General features: G+C 36.4%; 1 protein-coding gene across 1 annotated transcript; it reads left to right on the top strand.

The window, feature by feature from the left end:
* Positions 1–18267: 18267 nt before the first annotated feature.
* Positions 18268–20249, top strand: LOC134231335 (E3 ubiquitin-protein ligase TRIM71-like). Its single transcript, XM_062713289.1, has 2 exons — positions 18268–18341; positions 18608–20249. The coding sequence occupies exon 2, from the start codon at positions 18608–18610 to the stop codon at positions 20240–20242; it is 1635 nt and encodes a 544-aa protein (XP_062569273.1). The 5' UTR covers positions 18268–18341; the 3' UTR covers positions 20243–20249.
* The last annotated feature ends 3885 nt before the right edge of the window (positions 20250–24134 follow it).

The raw sequence follows: 24134 nt of genomic DNA on the forward strand, positions 1-24134 counted from the left end.
CATTGAAAAAGTTGGCCACTACACCCCCCCACCCCACCCCCGCCCCGAAATAGGATTTTCGAGTTTGGGCAAATTTTTTTTTTTTTTTTTGCTTGTCAACTTTTTCAGGTAAGTTAAAAAAAAATTTCTCTGGTTGGCCCCCCACTTTCAAAAACGATGCTACGTGCCTGTGATGCATTCTGTCATATTTGCAGTATGCTTATAACCGGTGTTTATCATAGAAGCATAAGATTTTTTTTTTATCCCTTACTATATCAAATACTAGAGGTACTGTGAGTACTGTCTGATCTCACTAAATGATACCCCCTCCTCCCATATCATAATGACGAAGTCCATGTTTTTAGCTCTGGGAGACCCGAAATAAGTGTTAGATCGAAAAAAAGGAAGTGCACAATGTCATTATGTAATAAACATCTGTGAGAGTATCAATAAATTTTATTTAGTGGTTTTATTCAGAGGAGTTTCGAATAAGAGATGGATGCCCTTCAATATAAAAGATAGAATGACAGTGTCCATATTTTGTTATTGAAACCTAAAATATATATCAAATCAAAAAGTAAAATAGGAGGTGCACAATGACACTATATGGCAAAGATTCTGTCTCATTATGTATCATTCAGTGGTATAAGAGGAGTTGCGGAGAAGAGATGGGTACCCCAAAGCGTAACAGACTGACGGACATCCCGATCACTGTATACCCTCCCACTTTTCAAGCGTGGGGAGTGGGGGTTATATTAGACAGCGAAATAAAAACAATATTGTGTTCGTGCAGATATTTTGTCTTACATCGTATCTAGGGGGTGAAAACGGGAACAATTTTAGAGGGAAAAAATTGTAAAGGAGCAACAACAAACAGACGGAAGAACTCACTTACAACTACATGAATAAAAAAAAATTAAAATATTATTTTTTCCTTAATTGCGCAGAAAAAAATTACCATGCATGTTGTCACAGTTGACCTTACAGACACCCTAACTAGTTAATAGATATTCAGCTTTTGTGAAATGACTTTAAAAAAAAAATCAAGAAAATGTTTTTATTTCTCTGCACAGTGTTGCCATGGTTAAGAAAATTTGATACTTTATGAAATTTCTTCAAAATTTTACTCCACCTCTAGTTTTGGTCCAATTTCACTCGTATATAATGTTTTACATAAGGATATGGACTCAAAGTTTATATGGATGTCCTCCCCAAAGCAAGCTACTCCTTTATGGTTAATGTGTAGGTTACGAAGTTTCAAATAATCTCAACCTTGAGCCTTGAGAAGTCACCCTCCTTTATCTTAATGTCTCTTCCTCGCACTATATTTACGGTTTAGATTGAAGATGTCAATATTAAGTCAAGGAATGTTCCTTTTGAGTTTGGAAATGACAGACTTGTGACTTGACTTTTGCCCCTAAAAGACACCAGGCGTTTTCCGTCTACTATACAGTAAATATGAAGTCTAAAACTAAATGATTGTCAAGGTTAATGTTTGATAGTTCATCATCGTCGCAAACCACGGCCAAAATGTACGATTCTCTCCCATTCAGGGAAGAGCGCGGACTCTGAACCGTGGCTTGAGACGAAGGATGTTCTTATGTTAGTATTTGTATTTTACTTAACTTGCCTCATATTCTACTGATATAGCGATATTTCTAACCACGAATCATGGCATTTATGCAACAATTTAGAAACAAAAGTTTTGATCGCCTAAGGTCGAGCATATTCTATCTGAGTAGATTACATGAAATCTTTTAAATCATTGTGACACAGTGACAACAGGAAATCATTAGTGTGAGGTAACTGACTTATCTGTCCCTATAGTTCCACACCCAGAAATTAAAGATTCTCGCTATTAGGCCATGTTTAAATTAATGTTTGTTTGCCATCTCCCGACTCAGGGTAAAATTATTGGGTAGGTAGCATTTTTTTCCCAGTAAATTTCAACGTACCTGTAAATTTCAACATATTTGTTGATGGGGAAAGAGGAAAAAAAAGTGTCCTGGAAGGTAGAAACAAAAATTGTTTTAATGGTATACTAAGTACTATAGTCTACATATTCCAAAGTTATATTGCTTGAATGCTATTACTTAGTATAAAAATTACTTTTACATGTATATCAATTTAATAATTCATACTTGGAACTTCTAGAGCAAAAGCATACTTTGGGTTTGGGGTTTTCAACAACAGAGAATTATGGACTTTTTCCATCACAAACTTTTTAAAACACCACTTGTTATAAGATTATAATTCCAAATTAACCGTCGATTTTCCCGAACTGACATTTGCCAACAAAGATATTGTACTTTCGAAGTGTCGCCCACGTGGCGCAGTGGGTAGGGCGTCTGCTCTAGAGTCGCGAAGTAAGGAGTCTATCCTTACATCGCGGGTTCGAATATCACTGTGAGACGTGAAGACCCGTCCTTCGGATGAGACCGTATAAACCGAGGACCCGTGTCGCATTAGGCACTGGCACGAAAAAGATCCCTCGCTGCTCAATGACCCTGATTGCCGAGCATAGGACAAAATTTGTAGCTCTTCACCGACAAATGGTGGCGTCTCCATATGAGTGAAAAATTCTCGAGAGGAACATTAAACAACAAACAATCAATCAATCGAAGTTTTCACATCACTGACTAGATCCCTTGTGACATTCAAACAAACATTCACCATCAACACTGGAATGTGCAAATAATGTATAGAGGAGGAGATTCAGCACAGATTGCGAGAGAAGTGGGAATCAATGAGTGCAGAAAACCACCGGAGCTATTAAGATAAGACTGGCCTCGGGCCAGACCGTCATGTACATTGGGGATGAAGAACTACTTAAGGAAGGATTTGTCATAATGATCAACCAACGGGCTATAAAATCACTCATGGAATGGACACACATCAGCAAGAGAACAATGGCAGCACGATCCTATTCAAGATACAGGAGATTGTCGGTGATCCAAGCATATGCACCACATAATCAAAAGAAAGAAGAGGAGAAAAACCAATTCTTTCAGGAGTAACAAGCGACCTTGGATGAATGTAATACGGACAACATCATTATTATCATGGGGGACTCATGGCCAAGATAGGGAGTGGCAATAATGGATATGAAAGAACTATAGGTATCCAAGGACTGGGAACACAGAACGAGAATGGAGAAATACTGTGTGAATTTAGTCGGACCAAACGGACTTGTAATCATAGGAACACTGTTCCCCCATAAAGACGTACACAAAGCAACTTGGGTGTCTGCTACTGGAACATTGAAAACCCAGATTGACATCTTCTCATTAGTGGACAGTGGAGATCTTCTGTTCTTGACATCAAGGTTCAGAGGGGAGCGGATGCCGACAGCGACCACTAGCTGGTGAAGACCCGAATCAGGATACGGCTCACCACACAAGTATAAGAACAAGTTGAAACCAAGATTGGATGTAGAACGCCTCAAAAACAACAAAGTAAAAACAATGACTTTGCGAGAAAGAAATTAGAATAGCACAGGGAAAAGACGGATGATATCGAGGAAATGTGGAAAATCAGAAGATGGCATATGTGAATTCAGCAGAGAAAGTACTTGGCTACAAACATTAGATCAACGAAAACACCTTGAAGTTGATAGATGAAAGAAAAGACATCAAGAAAAAGATAGAGAGCAAAAGATCAGAAAGAGTCAAGACTAGGTTGAATGAAAATTACAAGGAGAGAGACAAAGTCGTCAAGAAAAGCGATAGAGGACAAGAGGAGATGGATGGGAGAGAAGGCTGAGCGAGCACATAAAGCAGCCGAGAACAGGAGGTAGAAGGAACTGTACAGCATATTAAAGCAGCTGACAAGAAAGAGTAGTAAGGAAACAGCAGCGATGAAGAGCAAAGAGGGGGAGCTGCTGAAAATAAAGAAACGAGGCTTGCCAGATGGAGGGAACATTCTGAGGAAGTGCTCATCATGGACACGCCAGAATCCCCACCACAAGATGAACATGAGGAGGGAGAATAGCTAGACTTCTCGGTTGAGCCACCCACCACACAGGAAATAAGGACTACACTGAAGACACTTCGGAATGGAAAGGCCCCTGGAGCAGATCAAATAACTGCAGAAAAGTTAAAGGCAGACCTTGATAGGAGTAGCCAAGAATTGAAGCACACCTTTGACCAGATACGGAAAGAGGAAAAGGTGCCCAAAGAATGAACCAGAGGACTGATCTGTAAAATTCACAAAAGAGGCAACAGGACTGCAGCAAGTGGAAGGGAGTCACATTGCCCGTAGCCAGCAAAGCACTCATAAGGATCATCATCAAGATAATACAGGCTGGAGTTGACCACACCCTTAGCAAAGAGCAGGCACGGTTTCAGAAAGGGAGAGGGACTTTTAATCAGATTTTCTTCCTCAGGAACATACTGAAGCAAGACAATGAGTAGAATGCTACACTGTACATCCATTTTGTGGACTTTGAGAAAGCTTTCGACTCGGTGCACAGAGACAGCATTTCGGTCATCATGAAGAAATATGGTATACCCATAAACTGATTACGATGGTCAAAGCCCTGTATGACAAGTTTGTTCTGTGATTGATGACAACGAGACCAACTACTCCTTTCCTGTGATGACTGGTGTCAAACAAGGATGCTGAATGTCAGGGTTCTTCTTCCGCCTAGTGATAGACTGGGTGATGCAACAGACTGTCAGAGAAAAGAGAACAGGAATAAGACTTTCACCACTATGCTTGAAAACCTTGACTTTGCTGACGACATTGCCCTACTGTCATCAGCAATGAACTATCTTACGTCAAAGACAACAAAACTGGAAGAAAAATCCGTAAAAGTTGGGTTGAGGCTGAATGCCAAGAAGTGCAAAGTGATGAAGATAAATAGCAAGAGTAAAATCAGCCTGATAGTCGGAAACGGGGAAGCCGACGAGGCGAACAACTTCACTTACCTCGGTGCCAATCGACCGATGATCGGTCGATGTCTGTTGCCCACCACTCAACCCCCCGATGACCTCAGATTCAACGGACACTTGACGATGCTCGGCCATACATCGGCCAATCCTTGAAAGATGTGTTAATGACGGGTTGCCAACGATTAGTTAAATGGCCTCAGTAACCGTCCTATTACTAAAGGAGTCCAGCCGGCAACCACACCATTTTTATCAAAAAACGCATCGGTTTCTAATCGTTTACCCCATTGCTGGATAATGTGACTGATGCTTTACCAAGACAGAGGAAAAGAAGATCATTCAGTCCAAGTGCCTCAGAAGGATTCTAAAGGTCAGATGGCAGCAGCATATCCCAAACAAGACATCTCTGGAAATGGCAGAAGCAGAAAACATTAGTTGCGAGGTGGGCAGGAGGAGATGGAATTGGATCGGCCATGTGCTTAGAAAGGATCACACGGATGACTGCGTTGTGACCCTCGGTTGGACGCCTGAGGGGAGAAGAAACGAGGGCAATATGACGGTAGATGGTGCAGGCTGGAACACGGGACGCCGTGCAGCCTCAGACCGGCCTCAGTGGAAAGGAGATATCCAGGCCTTGTGTGCCTCCTGGCACGGAGAGAATTAAGGTAAAGTAAATTATCAGTCACATTATGCAACAATGGGGTATACGATGAGAAACCGATGCGTTTTTTGATAAAAATGGCGTGTTTGCCGGCTGGACACCTATAGTAATCGAACGTTGACTGAGGCCATTTGGCGAATCGGTGGGGGTCATGGTCGACCGACGTACGAACGATGTTTACCAATGTATGAGCGATGTAATATACAACGGCCGGTAACCCTGGAACATCGATTTATCATTAGCAATGCATCGCTTGGCCTTTGTAATTCCGACCGGCAACCATGCCATTTTTATCAAAAAACGCATTGGTTGCCCATCGTATACCCCTTCGCTGGATAATGTGACTGATACATTAAGGACTACTAGGCCGATGTGGACCGATGTTGGGGCATCGCTCACACCACGAATTACCACTGATTACCACCGGTTTACGGCCACCGGCCGGGAAATTTGACTAAGGCATTAGGTTGGGTTGAATTTTGACTGACATGTTGCATTCTGATTTCCAGAACTTTCAGTCTAACTTTGGCATATTCACCTGATACAGAGGGATCACAGCAGGTGTACTGGTCGACAGGGGATGCCCACACCTCTTATGCCTAGGTCACATTTAAGCCGATGGTCGGGTGACTAAATTTTTCTGGTCTTGTCGGCTGAAAAACATGATCGGTCGACACGAGTATTGGGCGACACGGAGCAGTCACATTAATTCCTAGGAACACCGATGACTTGGATAAATAACACAACAAATCTTTTTTCTTTAGAAATCAGCAATATTTTTCATAGATCTATATTCAGATAGGTGATGTGAGTGATGTTTGCAAGGCACAGTGGTAGCTTTTTGTAAGATTGTAGCTCAGTGTTAAATCAAGATTTCTTTCTGTCTTACGGATTAATTATCTAATGTTATTTCCATTTAAAAATATATATCAATCCATGCATCAACATTTTGTTTGTATTGTGAATCCTTTATGCCTAGGTCACATTTCCCGGCCGGTAGCCGCAGACCGGTGGTAATCGTTGGTAATCCGTGGTGTTAATGATGCCCCAACATCGGTCCACATCGGCCTAGTAGTCCTCACAGAATCAGTCACATTATCCAGCGATGGGTATTCGATGGGCAACCAATGCCTTTTATGATAAAAATGGCGTGGTTGCCGGCCGGACTTTCAAAGGCCCAGCGAAGCATTGCTAATCATAAAACGATGTTCCAGGATAATCGACCGATGTGTATTACATCGCTCATACATTGGTGAACATCGTTCGAACATCGGTTGACTACGGACCAATGTCTGGTCGAACATCGACCGATGATCGGCCGTTATCTGTTGGACACCACTCAACCCCCCAATGACCTCAGATTCAACGGATATTGGACGATGCTTGGCCATACATCGGCCGATCCGTGAAAGATGTGTTAATGATGGGTTGCCGATGAGGAGCAATGTGAGGCATCGTTGGAGACATCGCTGAATTTTAACTACGAATTATTTCTTACCGATGACCCCACCGATTCGCAAAATGGCCTCAGTCACCTTCCGATCACTAGTGGTGCCCGGCCGGCAACCACGCCATTTTCATCAAAAAACGCATCGGTTTCTCATCGTATACCCTATCGCTGGATAATGTGACTGATACTTTATAGATTAAATATTCACAAGTCGGCCAATCGTCGCCCGATCATCGAGCTCTGAGCTACAGTTTAATTTTAACCGTCGGCCGAAATTTTTGAAACCCTTATTGTCAAACGACGGACGACCGACTTAAGAAACTGATCGCCGATGGTCGGACGATGATCGAAGGTTAGTCGACGGATAACTTAAATAGAAGAAATCGGCCACCGACGCAGAAAAATTATAACTTGGACCGATGGACACAAAAAAGAGGTCAAAATCGGACAAGACAACGGCCGATGAACCGCCGACTGCCACCCGAAGAATCCCATTTTTGCTTCAAAAACCGTCGGCCGTTGGTCGTTTTTGGAAATGTGACTGGGGTTTTAAGCACCTTGATCCAACCGCTTGTATTTTCAGGGGAATGTAGCTTTGCTGCTCCGACCCATTTGAAAAAAAATATTTGGTCGGGAGATGGGAAGCAAACATTTTAATTATCGATGGCGTAATTTCTCTAAATCTACATGTGAAATAGAATATTGAAGGATTGTCCATTTGTAGTTAATTTTGCTTCGTAAATGGTAAAATAGAGCATTGAACTAGGCCCTTAGAATAACAATGTTTATTATTGATATAGTTGTATAATTTTTTAGGTCTTGTCTGGTTGTTCCTTGCAGAATTATACAATGTTTCCATTTTCAGAAAAAGTAGGAAAGATGGCAAAGAAAGCTGTATTTTTTAAAAGTGATGACACTTTTTTGTGTATTAGGATGTGTTATCCGTATCTGGATGATATCTGGATCCATATCTGGATATTCATACCTATTCTTTATTTTTTTTAATGTGGTTTACGATCTGTTGATAAGTTGTGTGAGAAAATGTGTTTTATTAACATGTAAAACATTATTGACAAAATTTGCTTGTGAAACACTGACAGCTTTTGGCGAAGGTTGAATTTCTCAAATGCATGTCAAACTCCAAGGTTAATGTCATAAGGTAAAGGAAAATATTTATATCTATGGAAAGGACTTGCCACAATGTTATGAAAGCCCTAGCACAAACTGTTCAAAAGTTATGTCCAAGGTTAAAGTTAGGAAAATTCTTCCAAATTAGGACAAACTCTAAGGTCAAGAGATGAAATATTTTGTTACCAAAAGGCTTCTTCAAAATGAATACTAATGTGACTGAAATAAAAGAACCATAGCTAAAACCATCAGAAGTTATCGGCAATGTTAAAGTTTTGGTGGACAAACAAAGAAACCCACTGACAGAGCATAATTTATATACCCCGAACATTGATATGAGGGTGGGGGTAAAACACGTCATTAGTATATACTAACATTAAAGGGGCATAGACACAGTTTCAGCTAAAACTTTTCAAATTTATTTTTCCATTTTTACAAATTAACTAAGGTCTTTCTAATGATCATCAAAAATACTCAAGTAGTCGAGATACAAGACAGATTTAGAGCTCCAAACTTATGTTATGTAAACAGGGTCCGTGTCATGGTTTGTTTACATAGATTAATATACTAGCATATGTTCGTTCACAGCAGATAATTTCAATGAAGAAGTTAATTCTAAATACAATTAGACAGTTTCTAGTGATTTGCTGAATTTCATTGTGTTATCAATAAGATATTTTCTATATGTAAACAATAAAAGGCACGAGCCCTGATTACATTTTGAAGAATTTTAAGTTCTGTATCTCGTTTGTTAATCAAGAAATGATGTTCAAATTTTTGCTGATCATTAGATAATGCCTTGATTAGGAATTGTAAGCATTAAAATTGGTTTAAAAAATTCAGTTGAAACTGTGTCCATGTCCCTTTAATATGTTTCGTATATACAAAAAAATAGTAGTCTTCTAAGAATCAATTCAATTATCTTAATTCAAATACAGGTTAGACATATTTTTCAATCGATGTAGGATTTATAACATTTCTTGAGTAGTGCATTTATGTCAATAAAAATACCATACCCACTTATATTTCATATATAAATGTAATGAAGTAGATCAAATCAATATGAGGAAATATTGAGGTTGCAAGCGAAAACAAGATTTGTTTGTGAAACTCAAGTTTCTCAACTGCAAGTCATATTCCAGGGTTAAGATCAGGAAATGAAAAAATGTTAATCAAAGAGAGGATTCTTCTTGATAATCATACCATTGACATATGAAAGTCCAACCACCAACTGTTCAAAGGTTATGGCCAAGATTAAACTTTTTAAAATATAGGTCAAACTCAAAGGGTCAACGGTCAATTTAATGGTACCTAGGGGAATGCTTTGTCATTAGCAGTATAGAAAAACCTTAGCACTAACTGTTCAAAAGTTTTGACCAAGGTTAAGGTTTTCAAAAGAATGTCAAATTCCAAGGCAAGGTCAAAATTATTGGTATTTAAACAAAGGTCTTGTCACAAGGAATACATCTGTGAAATATTGAGGCCCTAATACTAACTATTTAAAAGTTTTGACCAATGTTAGCGTTTTTTATTTAAGTTGGCCAAACTCGAAGGTCAAGGCTTAAAGGTAAAAGTAATATCTATATCCTTGGAAAGGTCTTGTCAGAATAAGTACGTATATGTGAAAGATGAAAGCCATAGCTCCATTTGTTCAGAAGTCATGACAAAGGTTAAAATTTGATTTTTTTTTTTTTTTTTTTTTTTTTTTTGCAAAAATCAAATATGTTGGCATCCAAAGGAAGACTTTGTCACAAGGAATGCACATGTGAAATATGAAGGCTATAGTCTAAGAAATGTTATGAGTAAGATTATAGTTTTTAAAGACAAACATACAGACATACGGACGAAAAAGCAAAAACTTTATACTCCCGAATTTTCGATAATGGGGACATAAAACAATGTGAGGAGAGTGGAAATTTATCACTAGATTTTCACAAATTAAAGATGGCAGCTTACTACAAAATTAAGCATCAGACACAAACATACAAAACCTTTTTGTTGCACAACTTTGAATGGTTGAAATATGAAGATAATGAACAGATCAAAAATTCATTCAGATATATATACATGTAGTAAAGTGAGAGCATATACAGAGAGCATGGACCCCACAAATGGGATCAAATTCCATGAAGGAGTAAGCATCCCCTGTCAAGTGATAGCACCTGAACCGAGTGAACGTGGGAACAATGACATTTTAAACAAGATGTGTTTGTGGAACACTGATGCCCCTGTATGGCAGCTGATGGCGAGGATTGAAGAGTCTCAAATGTAAGTCAAACTCCAAGGTCAAAGGGCCAAACTTGTTGGTATCCAAAGCCAGGAAGATCTTGCCACAAGGAATTTAATTGTGAAATAAAAAATTCCTAGTAGTGCTCGCTGTTCAAAATATTTGGTCAAGGTTAAAATTTGGTCAAACTCTAAGGTCAAGGTTAAATCGTCCAACTTGTTGGTATCTAAAGGTAGGTCTTGTCACAATGAATACACTTGTGAAATACCGTATGAAAGCCCTAGATTACCTGTTTAAAAGTTATGGCCAGATGAAGTTTTTTAAAAATTATTTTCCAGGGTAAAGGCCAAGAGGCCAAATTTATTGACACCCAAAGAAAGGTTTTGTCACATGTGAAATATGAAAACCATAGCTTAAACCACTCAAAAGTTATGGGCAAGAATAAAGGTTTTGCGGACAAACTAACAAATAGACAGACGAAGAGGGCAAAAATATATATTCCTTATCCTCGGTTAAATGCGCATAAAATTAATTTCAAAACGTGTGTAAACGCAAGAAAGGTTAGAGATGAATGTGGAATTGATACCGGGTATTACATTCATGTAAAAGGTTTTTAATTGAAATTCTGCGTTATAAAATGGAAATACTCATTTAGTGTCAATGGGAATTAGCAAAGATTGGAAGATTTTTCTTCAAAGACGGCATATACTGTATACTATTGTTAGTGAGAGACTCCAGAACCTTTATGTCTCAAGGTAATAGAAGTAGTGCGTAAAGATTCACTGTGATTTTTTTTTCGCCAAATATTTCTTTCCAGATGGAAAATCAAAAGATATGACCATTTTGTTGTCTATTTTTATTGAAGAATCAAGTTGATGGTCCAATTTTATTTGAAATAAAAAAAAAGATTATCACATGAAATTACCACAACTTTTCAAATACAGTGTACCAATATGTTGTTGGGAATAAACTTTAATAAGTTTCTCCTCCATTGTTTTTAATTCTTTTCCTGAAGATCTAGAGTTAAGATAAAGACTTGGTAGATCATTTACTAGAATCCGAAATGTATCTCTTTGCAGGAATATTAATGAGGGTTAGAAATCTAGTATAGGTATGCTAATTCAAATATAATACTGGTATAATTTTGAGAGAGAAAATGTCTCCGTTTAAAAGGGAGGAAATTTTAATATAAGCTAGAAAACTACTTGAAAAAGAAAAATATCCTGTAAAAATAAGCTCCAAACAAACAACGATTTTGTCTATAGCAAGTGGAACCAAAATATACCGATTTTGTCTTTGAAATCTAGCAAGTAGAACCAGAACATACTGATACTAGAATTAATTACATATGATTTTTTATTCATTCTGGATTTTTGAGGACAGAATAGATTATATATATTGTTCCCTAACTACGAGATTCAAATATCCACCTTACTCTTTATTGCTTGACGTTTGGCCCATCCTTCGACATAAAACGTAATCAAACTTTGCATTTCTACATGTACGAGATGCCATTGTCTTAAAACATGACAAAGTTTGCGGTGTACTTTAAGAAAGAAAGATAATTATAGGTTGTAAGTCTGTAAATATTTATACACTGGGTAATGATGATTTTTTTCCTCTTCAATTTGTATAAACCTCCAATACCTTATATGAAATAATCATTTTACTCTTATAATGTTTAGCCAACCTACATTGTATTCACGTAATTTTTGAAGTCAAACATTTCTTTGTCAGTCATTTCAGCCCTACACAATTTGTTCGTAATCGCCAGGAAAGAATTCATCATGACCTTGAGACATAAAGGTTCTGAAGTCTCTCACTAACAATAGTATATATGCCGTCTTTGAAGAAAATTCTTCCAGTCTTTTCTCATTCCCATTGACATTGAATGAGTATTTGCATTTCAAAAACCAGAATTTAAATTAAAAACCTTCTACATGAATGTAATATCAATTCGACATTCAGTTCTAACCTTTTTGCATTTACAACTTGTCATAAATTAGAATGTTGACTGATGTTTTGTGCCCTTGAAATCGAGGATTCGGGGTATATAGCTTTTGCCCCGTCTGTCCATCTGTCTGTTTGTTTATCCACAAAAACTCAAACCTTGTCCGTAGCTTTTGAGTGGTTATAGAGTTATGGCTTTCAGATTTCAGTTGTGTATGCAATTTTCCAAATTTGACCTCTTGACCTTTACCTTGGAGTTTTACCCACTTTCGCAAAAAAAAATTACCAAACTTTATCCTTGGTCATAACTTTAAATAGTTAGTCTAGGGCTTTCATATTTCTCAGATGTGTTCCTTGTGACAAGAATCTTCCTTTGGATGCCAACGACCTTGGAGTTTGACTTACATTGGAGTCTCTTCAATCCTCGCCATCGGCTGCCATACAGGGGGATCAGTGTTCCACAAACACATCTTGTTTAAAATGTCATTGTTTCCACTTCACTCGGTTCAGGTGCTATCACTTGACAGGAGATGCTTACTCCTTCATGGTATCTGATCCCCTCTGTGATGTCTTGAGGCTCTCTCTATGCGTTGTCACTTTACTCTATCTGAATGGATTTTTTTTCAAAGTACGGGCAACAAAATTTTACATTGTTTGTGTCTGATGCTAAATTTTGTACTAAGCTGCTGTCTTTAATTTGCTAATAAGCCGGTGATAAATTTCTTTTAATAGCCATTGCTTTTTTTATGTCCACGTTATCGTAGATTCAGGAGTATATAGTTTTTGCCCTTTCCGTCCCTCCTTTTTTTCTGTTTTCCTGTTTATCCATATCTGTTCGTCTGTTTTTCCACAAAAACTATAACCTCACTCATAATTTTCGTTAGAGCTATGGCTTTCATATTTCACATGTGTATTCCTCACGACTAAGCCTTTCTTTTGGTACCAACATATTTGACCTTGGAGTTTGACACTTTTGCAAAAAAAAAAAAAAAAAAAAAAAAAAATCTTAGCCATTACTTCTTAACAGTTAGAGCTATGGCTTTCATCTTTCACATATGTACCGTATTTATTCTAGCAAGACATATACAAGGATATAGATATTTTTTACCCTTGACGTCCGACTTTGAGCAACTTCAAAATAAACTTTAACTTTGGTCATAACTTTTGAGCAGTTACAGTAGTTATAGGCTAGGGGGCCATCATATTTCACACATGAATTCCTGTTGACAAAATTTTGTTTAGGTACAAAAAATTATGATCTTAACCTTGGACTCGGATATTTTCCATAAACTTTAGGACAACAATTAAACAAACAATTTCTTTATACTGACCAATATTAATGAATTTCGCCCATATTTTATATGATTTGAAATTCTGTCAAGATCCGGTGGTTTGTTACATTAAAGTCCACTGATTGCTTTCGATGTTTCGGATTTAGAGATTTGAAAATCTAGTTCACTAAAACATGTCCGAACCTCTAATTGAAAAACCTTCTTTTCTAAAATAGCAATTCTTTGTTTAAATGAATCTTCAACAATATTTAACAATAAGAAATGTGTCAATCGGCATAAGGCAGATACTGTAAAATCACATATTTTGAGGGGTCAATTTTTCGTGGTTTGAGGAAAAAATATGAGTCCGCCAGAATCGCTGAGTTGTTATATTTGTGAAAAATTGCATTTCACAGTGGACATAAATTCATGGGTCTCTTCATACCCGCAAAACCACGAAAATTAAACCCCCACTAAAATTAGTTATGTCAGTATTGCATTCCCATTATCTATTGACTTTTTGTTAATGACGTGATTTTCTGTGTCAGGATTTTTGTGTACTGTGTGATTTTTATGTCGATCTAAATGACTAGGACTAGACGCGGTAGACAAGGGATGATTGCTTCTCCTGGGCACCTGATCTAGCCTCTGCAATTCTTGAGTTATTTGTATTGTTTGAAGTTTATATGAGATCGATCCTTGTTCGTTCTTACCCTTTATCATGAAAGAAAATCTCTGAAAATAACATTTTAAAGATATATACATTTTATGTACATTAAGGACAGAAGTATGATATCTTTGTAAAAATGTTATTTTCAACAATCTATCTTTAAATTTTAATGTGTACATGTTATTATGACAATAGGAAAACACACTGTAAAACGAAATATACTAGCTGCAGAAACTCTAACGTTTTGATTATATATAAAACCATATAACGCTACAGTTTCTGCAGCTAACAAAATACACCAGCCTGAAAGCAAGCATCTGTGGTGAAATAAGTTTATTCAGATTAATTTTTTGTAATGAAAACAATATATTTTGCCAAAATTTAAAAAAGAAATTCCAGGATACAAGTGTAGTCTCAAATAAAATCAAATCCTCAAAAGGCTCAGCTACATTAAAATTTTGTACAATGAAAACCAATATATAAGTCTATGTTCTTCGATTTTTTTTTTTTAAATGCGGCATAATCTGTAATTATTAGGAAAGAAATTTTTTCCTTGCTTTCGAAAAGGATAAATTTTAGTGTATATCCTGTACAACTGATGATATCCTCAACTCGACTTCCGTGAGCTTAATGATATACGTAAACGAGATCATTCTGCAGGAAGTAATATGACGTCAAAAGTTCTGGAGGGAATGTTATCCTGTTAATTGTATTAAAAAATACATGTATTCATTTCTCTCATCTTCTGTTTGTAAATATGTAGTGACTACATAGTTTGAATAGAAATAATTAAAGGAATTATATTCTACTTCGTGCATGGTTTTTTTTCTTGACTTAAAAATGGAGGTTGTTGGAACACTGGGAAAAATATCTATACCCGACACCAATTTGCGTCTTAGTTTACAACCTGTCTCAATAACCCAGAAATGTCGCAATCAATAGAGAAAAAGACAAATATAAACCGGTCTTTATAACTTAAAAGTCGGAAATATTTGAAATTGAAAAAAAATGATCCAAACGGCAAGGTTCTCTGTTTGATCTTGAACTTAAAGGAATGACGACAACTTGTTACTAGAAATTCTACTTTTTAGCCTGCATGGCACAGTGGTTCTAGCGTTTGCTCTAGAATCGAGGAGTATAAAGGTTTTTATAAATGTAGATTTAGTTATTCTATAAACAAGTTAGGTGCCTGTGAAGATCTGTATCAGTGTGTTCATAAGAATTTGATGTTACTTTTATAGAAATTATGATCAAGGGATTTTTATTTATAAATACCTCTTGTACCTGTGAATTTATTTTCAGAAAATGTTCCGAATATTCGACTGTCGAATAATACAATCGAATATTCGACTAAGAAAAATAATTATTTTCAATATAATGTCATCTGTAGTCTATAAATTGGGCCAGTCCAAGCTTTTTGTATGTTAAGTGTTCAAGGTCTGTGTTTGCCTTTGTTTTGACACCTTATATTGGGGGGGGGGGGGGTCAAAATCAGGAGACCTGCAATTGATTACCAGATTCTGGTCGAAATGTTTGGATCTGTCTACAAAATGTCCTGTTAAGTACATTTTAAGCATTTCATACCTTGATAAAATAAAGTCCGTGGTATAATTTTTTTTATGTGTGTGTTTTTGCGAATAGGTTTTTGAAAGATGGGTGGACGCTAGCTGCAGAACTGTAGCTCTCCGAAATTATATTTTGACAGACCGAAGAGCTACAGTGCCACCCATTGAAAAAAACTATATTTATTGCGCACAAAAAAGTGCGCTGTTTCTCGGTTTATTTCTCCATGGTTTTGAAACTTTAACATCAAAATATTACTAACCTTGTGATCCTAACATACCCCTGGTATTCTTTCACTGTTTCCACAAAAAACATTCCTTATAATTGTTATCAATAGCCCTCCTTGCCCTGGAATTGAGATGATCGAAAATTTCGCCCATTTATACTGCCATTTTTGTTTGCAAGATAATTCGGTCCAACGCGCTTCGTACAGTTGTAAACTAAGAGAGTACTTGATAGAGAAGTAAGGACCCTTTTGAAATTTAGCTTTGTTGCCATTGAGGTAAGAATTTGGAAGAATTAATCCAGAACCAAGCGCAAATTTTTGTGCGCAATAAATATACAGTTTTTTCAATGGGTGGCACTGTAGCTCTCTGGTCTGTCAACATATTTTTTTTCGGAGAGCTACAGTTCTGCAGCTAGGTGGACGCAAAACAGAAAGAAACTTGGAATAACCTTAAGATGTTTTGGAAGCACGGAAACCGAAATTCATTCAGCTGTTTTCGGTTCGATACAGTTTGTTTCCGGAAAGTAAAATGACCTAAATGAACTATACAATTAGCATCTATATTAAAAAAAACCCTTTATATTAGACTTTCATTAAAAGTTTGTGAATCTGATTCGACGAGAAACACTTGTTAAAGACACTATAGTACTGTTACTCAATGATAAAACCAAGTATACGTCCTTCAGTTGACAATGGTAAAAAATTTCAGTGTAAACCTCAGATTCATATGCATTGAATGAAAACATCCCAGTTCGCAGTTTTTCATAGAATAACTAATTAGTAATTCTTAAAGAAGAAAAATGGCAAAAACCGCATATATTCCCTGGGAAACATATTAGCACCCAGACTAACCAACGACTGCGTTTTCAATCTATCATTATAACCCAGAAATGTCGTAATCAATGCTACAATGACACCTTTTCTGTCATTGTAATATGAATTAATATTGACTTTGTACTCAAGGGGGAGAAAGTTTTCTCTTCTTTTAAAGACAAACGACCGATTGAACATCTGCACACTATGGGACCCAAGGGCCACAAAGCTAACCTGCAGTCAATAATCAAGCTCGATCGCCGAAATAGAGTTGTAATTATATATTTAATTATATATATATACTAAATGTTGATTCGGGAGGGGAATGTTCATTTATTTTAGCCTGACTCTCTGTCTAGCTTTTTGTTTGTCCACATAAACTTTAACATTGTCTTTATCTTTTGAATAATTAGGTTAAGATTTTTATATTTCTGTGTATGTTTGTGAATGTCTTGTGACAACACCTTAATTTGAGTACCAAATTTAACATTCATGATCTTTTAACTTTGGAGTTTTTACTACTTTTCAGAAATATTAACCTTACCTTTAAGTCTTAGATAGTTTGTTTTTTGGTTTTCATAAAACTTTTGTGTTTTGTGACAGAACCTTTCTTTGGATACTAACAATTTTACGTCTTGGTTTGACCTTGGAGTTTAACCTTCATTTGAAAATCTTACCTTGGCCATTAGCTGTCACGGGAGCATCAGTGTTTATTTTTCTGTTAATAGACACACTTTTAGGGTAGGTTGGGATTGTTTCGCTGTATCATCATTATGATAAGGTTGGTTTTTTTAAATTATGAGTTATCATTAATTTTCTTAGTTCATTTTGAATAATAAATAAAAATAATAAAGGAGTTTCTCTTCCTTTTCACAACAGTGTAGTTGTGTGTGTGTTCTTTAAAAAGAATAAAACAGATATATTTAAACATTAGATGTTTGGATGAATTCTCTTGTCTGTTAAAGGTTTTTGCAAATGGCATTTGTATTTCTAAATTTACACTGATGTCTAGCGGTGAAATCAAATCAACGTTATGTGGAGGGTACATTTGTTAATTAATTTTACTGTATCACCTGTTCAAAGATATTAAATGGGTCAGGTATAGGTAGGACTGACTATCATCTTCACAACTCACGTCAGCTGCATCTTCAAGAGACGACATCGATATGTATTTTTATGTAATAAGATATTTGTACACACTATTTCAATTAAGCGATTCAAAACTCAACTGTACCCATTTAGTTCATTTGAATACACGTGCAAATGAAACAAGATATGTTTGTGAAACTCTGGTGCCCTCTATAGCAGTTTAAATTCTCAACTCTGACACAGGTCATTGCATCACAAAACGCAGTTTCACAGTTTGTATCACCTTTTTAGCAGAAATCCGAAAATAGAAAATACCCAGAAAATTTGTGGAACGCATACGAGTTAGAATATAGGTCCTATAGTTGCCAATATCTGCCATAATTACTCTACATACCGTTAAGAGTATCACCAGGAATACTATCAAGGTAAAGTACATATGTATTTTTTAATCAGTGGTTATATAAAAGTGAATAGTGACATTCTTAATTTTTATAAATATATAATTAAGCATAACAAACTGTTCAAAGTATGTACACCTGAAGACAGATTATAAAATCCAGAAAGCGCTTGTGATACAGTAATTTTGAAACTGTGCTTTTTTCCGCTATTATAATTATTTTTACTGTGTAACATCAACTTTTGAATTATATGTATCGTTGATCGTCTGATGACTACTTGGTTAAATTTATAGATGTTGAAATTTGGCATAAATTTTGCCCAACACTACGTGCAGTGTGCGCTTTGTGACCGGAGCGCGGAATACTATTGCTACATCTGCGCCGAGAGATTGTGTCTGGCATGTCGCGACCACCACATCCAAAGCGACACCACCACCTTCCATGCTATTGTTCTGTACCAGGACAGGCAGCCAGCACCTTCTAAAACAGAGCCCTGTCGCGTTCATCAAGAATTTTGCTATGAAATGGCCTGTGAGTTATGCAAACTACCAGTCTGCTCAAGATGCAAGGAAGAAGACCACCGAAGCCATACGTTCAAAAACATTAACGACGCATTAAAGGAATCGGAAAAGCGTTGCAATATTAAGATTCAGAACATCAAAAAGGCCATCATACCAAAATGGCGGGATACACTATCCACTTTGAGTGAAGAAAAAGTTGAATCAAAAGAAGAAATCTCTAAAATTAGATCACAATTGCAAGATGATGCAAAGAAACTGAAAGATTTAGTGGACGTTATTGTGGAGAGAAACTGTCGAAGTCTGGATTGTGAGGAAGAGCGAATTAATGATTACTTGGAAAGGCAGGCAACCCTCATATCAGGATACATTACAAACAATGAACAGTTAATCGATAACTATGAGGATAAGAAGAGGGGACCTTACGAGAAACTGATGCTGCGGAAAGAGATTTTCGAGTCTGATGTCATGGAATTTGAAGAAACAAACTTAAAAAGGCCAGTTTATCTCAGAGAAAATGTAAGTGAGGACAACGTGGCAAACCTTCTTGGAAAATTGTCAATTCCTGAGAGCACATTGCCTCAAGAAAACAAGAATCATGTCGAGTCCAACCCAGTAAGCATTGCATTCAAACTGCCTTTTTCTGATGCAAGGCATATTTCATATGTCCTAAATAACAGGTTATGGATAGGAAATGGAGATGGCCAGATTGTTCTCACAGATGATACTGGTGAAGTCTTAGGCAAGATAAACACCGCCCAAATAAATAATCAGCACGGCTGTCACACAGTAACTAAGGAAGGAGATTTACTTTACATCGACCGATTCAACAATAGCATCAAGAAGTATACTTCATTGAGAATGAAAACCACTTTCATTGTCACAGGAGATTGGACGCCATTATGTATCTTCTCTTCCCCCAAGAACGGAGCTATTCTTGTAGGAGAGTATCAAAGTATGTTGGCTAGAGTAACCCGATACGACAAGGAGCGGGGCGAGCCGTGGTCGATTCAGTTTGACGCCGAGGGTAATCCTCTTTATCAATCCCCTCTTTACATTACAGAAAACTTGAACGGCGATATCTGCACGTCAGATGGCTGTCCAAATAACGCTGTGGTGGTGGTGAACAAAGACAGGAACCACCGGTTCACGTACAGGGGACACGAAGGAGAATCCAATTTCTACCCCCGGGGAATATGTATCGATGATCAGGGACGGATTCTAGTCATCAATGAGCATAACAGTATCCATGTGATTGATCAAGATGGTCACTTTGTAACTTTCTTGCTCACAAAATGTGAAAAGACAGGACTACAGTATAACGTTGGAATATGCATAAATGAAAGCAACACTCTTTGGACATGCGGAAAAAATGAAGTGAGAGTTTTCAAACTATCTGATGTTATGTGAAACAAGAAAAGCCGCTTGTTTGAAAGAAGTAAATACAGTACATGTATTACTCACTTGGCGTAACTTGATACTAGATACCAGTACTACATGTATATAAAATACTAAATATATACTTCTTTTAAAAAAGAAAAGTGTTTAAAGCTCCTAGGGAGAATTTTTTGCCATTTGCCATTTCTAAAGAAGTCAGGGAAGGTCTGTACCAACGGTGTCTGCGTCCAAAGTTGAAGTTTTTGGAGCAGTTTTAATTTTTTGGTCCTAATTATTAATCAGGGTGTTTGGATGATGGATGTAGAATATTTCATTACTCATGCAGGTTTCAACTTTCACTTTTAGCCTATATTAATTCTGTTTATTTATTTGGAGCAGGTTTCGTACTTATTAGCTCTTCTGAGCCAAAGGCTTAAAGAGCTAATGCTATAACCATTAATTTGTTCATGTATGTTAACTTACTTTTTTTTTATATACATGTATATATATGGACCATATTTTATGAACCCTTTGGTTGATTTTTGTAAAATTTCTCACAGAGTATCCTTGGCCCAAGGACTCTCGTTTTAGTAAAACTAAGGACGTGGTCCTTACAAAGGGGGGGGGGGGATAATTAGGAAAACAACATAAATACTGGTTGCTGAAAAAACCTTCTCGAGAATGAAACGTATGGAGATAACGAACAGTATTCAAGATCGAAAGTCCATAAAACAACACAAAACAGGAGCAGAGCAAACACCGATCTCCAAAAAATCAGAGAAGGGATCAGGTGCCATGGAGGAGTGAGCATCCCCTGCCGACCGGTCACACCCGCTGTGTGCTCTTTGTCATGATCAGGAAATATTGGAAAAAATCCATCGTCAATTCAGTGTATAAATAATGGACTAACAATTAGTATGAAAAACGTCAGTCAGCGTTTGACTCAATGATAAATTGTATTTGCTGACAAGGTCATTGTATCGACCATAGAACTTACGAAATGATGACCTTTTAAATAGTCCAGTCAAACTGTCATAAACCTTAAACAAATTGCAACAGAAATTTTTTCTTTAATTATAATTAGTAAATAGTATTCTAATTAACATATAAAAACTCTAGAAAAATATATAAAAGCAAAAGATGTCTTTTTTAGAAATAAATATTTATGAGTTTTTTAAAAAAAGTTATAGCAGAAATGTGCTACCGTATGCATCAAGGGAGACAATTTTAACCACTGTAAAAACAAACCTCTTTTCATTTTAAACAAGCAAAATAAATTTAATAATTCATTTTGTATACATTCCAGGGTTTAAATTTCACCTATTTACTGAAGATATAAGACTTGAGAATTTTATGTATGTCTAAATGTAGTTTTAACTTCTCCTTTACTAGATGATTGAAACATGAGGGGAAAAATCTATGGAGAGTCATTAGTGGTTTTATTGCAACATAAAAATATTTTATGAGCTAAAAGTTAAACTTTTGTTGTTTGACTTTGTTTAAAGATTTTTTTCTTCTTTAGAATGTTGATTCTATTAGTGAGATCTACTTTGCTAGTAAGAATACATGTAATATAGATTAGGACATCTTAAAAAAAATGTTTGGTTGCCCTCTCCTGACCGACTGACTAAAATGGCCTGTCTCAAAATTTTATTTTACATTCCAGGACATGATATTTTTTATCCCTCTTATCTCGTCAACAAATATGTTGAAATTTTCTGGAAAATGGATTTTCCAAATAATTTTACCCTGAGTCTGGAGAAGCATTTGTTTATTAAATTGTTTACAGTATTGCATTAAACAAGAATTATTTATAAGATGGTCTTAATCTTGACCTGTGTGTGTGTGTATTCAGTATTGTGTGTGTGAACAGGACTAAGCCTTTCGTATTCATATGTAATCCTTGTGAGAAGACCTTTCATTGGATACCAATAACTTTTACCCTTTGACCTTGACCTTGGAGATTAAACTACTTTTAAAAAGTTTTAACCTTGGTCACAACTTTTAAACAGTAGATACTAGGACTTTTATATTTCACATATGTATTCCTTGTGGCAAGACATTTCATTGGATACAAACAACCTTGACCTTTTGACCTTGACCTTGGAGATTTACATCCTTATGTGACCATAACTTTTGAACGGTGAGGGCTATTTCTTATGTAACTTTTGAAAGACCTTTTATGGATACCAACAACTTTGCCCTTTGACCTTGACATTGGAGAGTCACAACTTTTGAACGGTAGATACTTGGTCTTTTATATTTCACATATGTATTCTTTGTGGCAAGTCCTGTCATTGGATATCATAACCTTTTGACCTTAAAGGAAAAAACTTTAACCTTGACCATAACTTTTGAACAGTAAGGGAGAGGGCTTTCATACTTCACATAGGTAATCCTTGTGAGAAAACCTTTCATTGGATATCAACAACTTTGACCCTTTGATCTTGACCTTGGAGTTGACCTACTTTTAAAAAAACTTTTTACTTTTGGCCATAACTTTTTAACGGTCAGGATTAGGGTTTTTATCTTTAAAAAAAAATCAACTTCAATGTTACTTTCGAAATTGTAAGATTTTCATATATTTTTTAAGAACATATCCTATGATGTAATAGATTCGTGCATTTCAGCTTTTTAAAAACGACATAATATTTTCGACTTATCCAAATTACAGCAGTGCATGAGGGATATTTTTCAGGAGACCTCGGTTCATAGGTCTCATCCAAAGGACCCAGATCTGTGTATTGTATTTTGTTTTACGCCCTACTCGAGAACTTATTATTAGTAAATAAAAATTATCCAAAATACACATGCATATAGGAAACGTCATTAAAAATACTACGTAGTGTATTTTCCTATAACAGTAAGTAAAATTTATCATTTAAAACTGCAAAGAACATTTTAATTGTCATAAGAAAGACTCTATGCCACAGATAAACAGCGCTAGTTTGTTTGATTGTTGTTTAACATCCCTCTCGAGAATTTTTCAGCATTGTGTTGACGTCTTAATGCACTTGTATGTGGAGAGCTGCAAAATATGTCCTTTACTCGGACCTCGGTTTATAGGTTTCATCCAAAGGACCTTGTTCGGTTGATTGTGTCTTTCTACGCACCGCTTGAGAACTTTTTACTTAGATAAAAACTTCACCATATACCAAAGGGCTTCACATTTAGACTTTTACTCGGCATTAGGGCCATTGAGCAGTGAGGGTTTTTTATCATGCCAACGCCTACCTGTAACATGAAACTGTCTCATCCGGAAAACCTGCAATGTTTACTTCAAAGTGCCAAGAGCTTAATTAAAAATGTGATATCCCCCCCACTACCACACACACAATTACAAAATAAATCTGAAAGAAAATAAAAACTAGCAATGGACATTATATTGAATACAGCGAGAAGCAATTCGAATCCTACATTGAGGTTAACATTTATAGGAGAGGAACCAGTTCCAGTTTCAAGATAATCATTCCATGGCATCTTCAGTGGATTTTATTATTTTTTTTCCTTTTATATCTTTAATGTTTCAAATACAATGGGAGGATCTGATTCAGGTTTTACTTAACTATAGATATAACGTATTTCAAATGAATGTCACTTGTGTATGCATTGCTATAAAGAAAGATATGTCGGGGAGGGAAGCTGAGCCCCCTCTTTCTGAGATAAGGGAAGTTGACGATAGAAAAGTTAAAGTCATCACGTTTATCATAGAGCTTGGTTGCTAGATTACTATTAACCTCTTTTTCAAGTAATATATCCAAGTATGAAACAGATTTGTCAGACACTGTGGTATCTTTTATCTCAAGTTCCCCAGGATATATCGTATCGACATAGGAATGGAAATTACCATTGTTAATTGACAATAAGTCGTCGATATATCTAAATGAAGGCCACAGGAAGTGTTTCCTTCTTTTCACGCATAAGC

This window comes from Saccostrea cucullata, unplaced genomic scaffold (genome assembly GCF_032062105.1).
Source record: "Saccostrea cucullata isolate Sc308-1 unplaced genomic scaffold, CSIRO_AGI_Scuc_v1 ctg32, whole genome shotgun sequence".
Taxonomy (NCBI): domain Eukaryota; kingdom Metazoa; phylum Mollusca; class Bivalvia; order Ostreida; family Ostreidae; genus Saccostrea; species Saccostrea cuccullata.

What these genes read in the sequence shown, in the direction of transcription:
- LOC134231335 (XM_062713289.1), top strand. Translation starts at nt 18,608, where the DNA reads ATGTTGAAATTTGGCATAAATTTTGCCCAACACTACGTGCAGTGTGCG.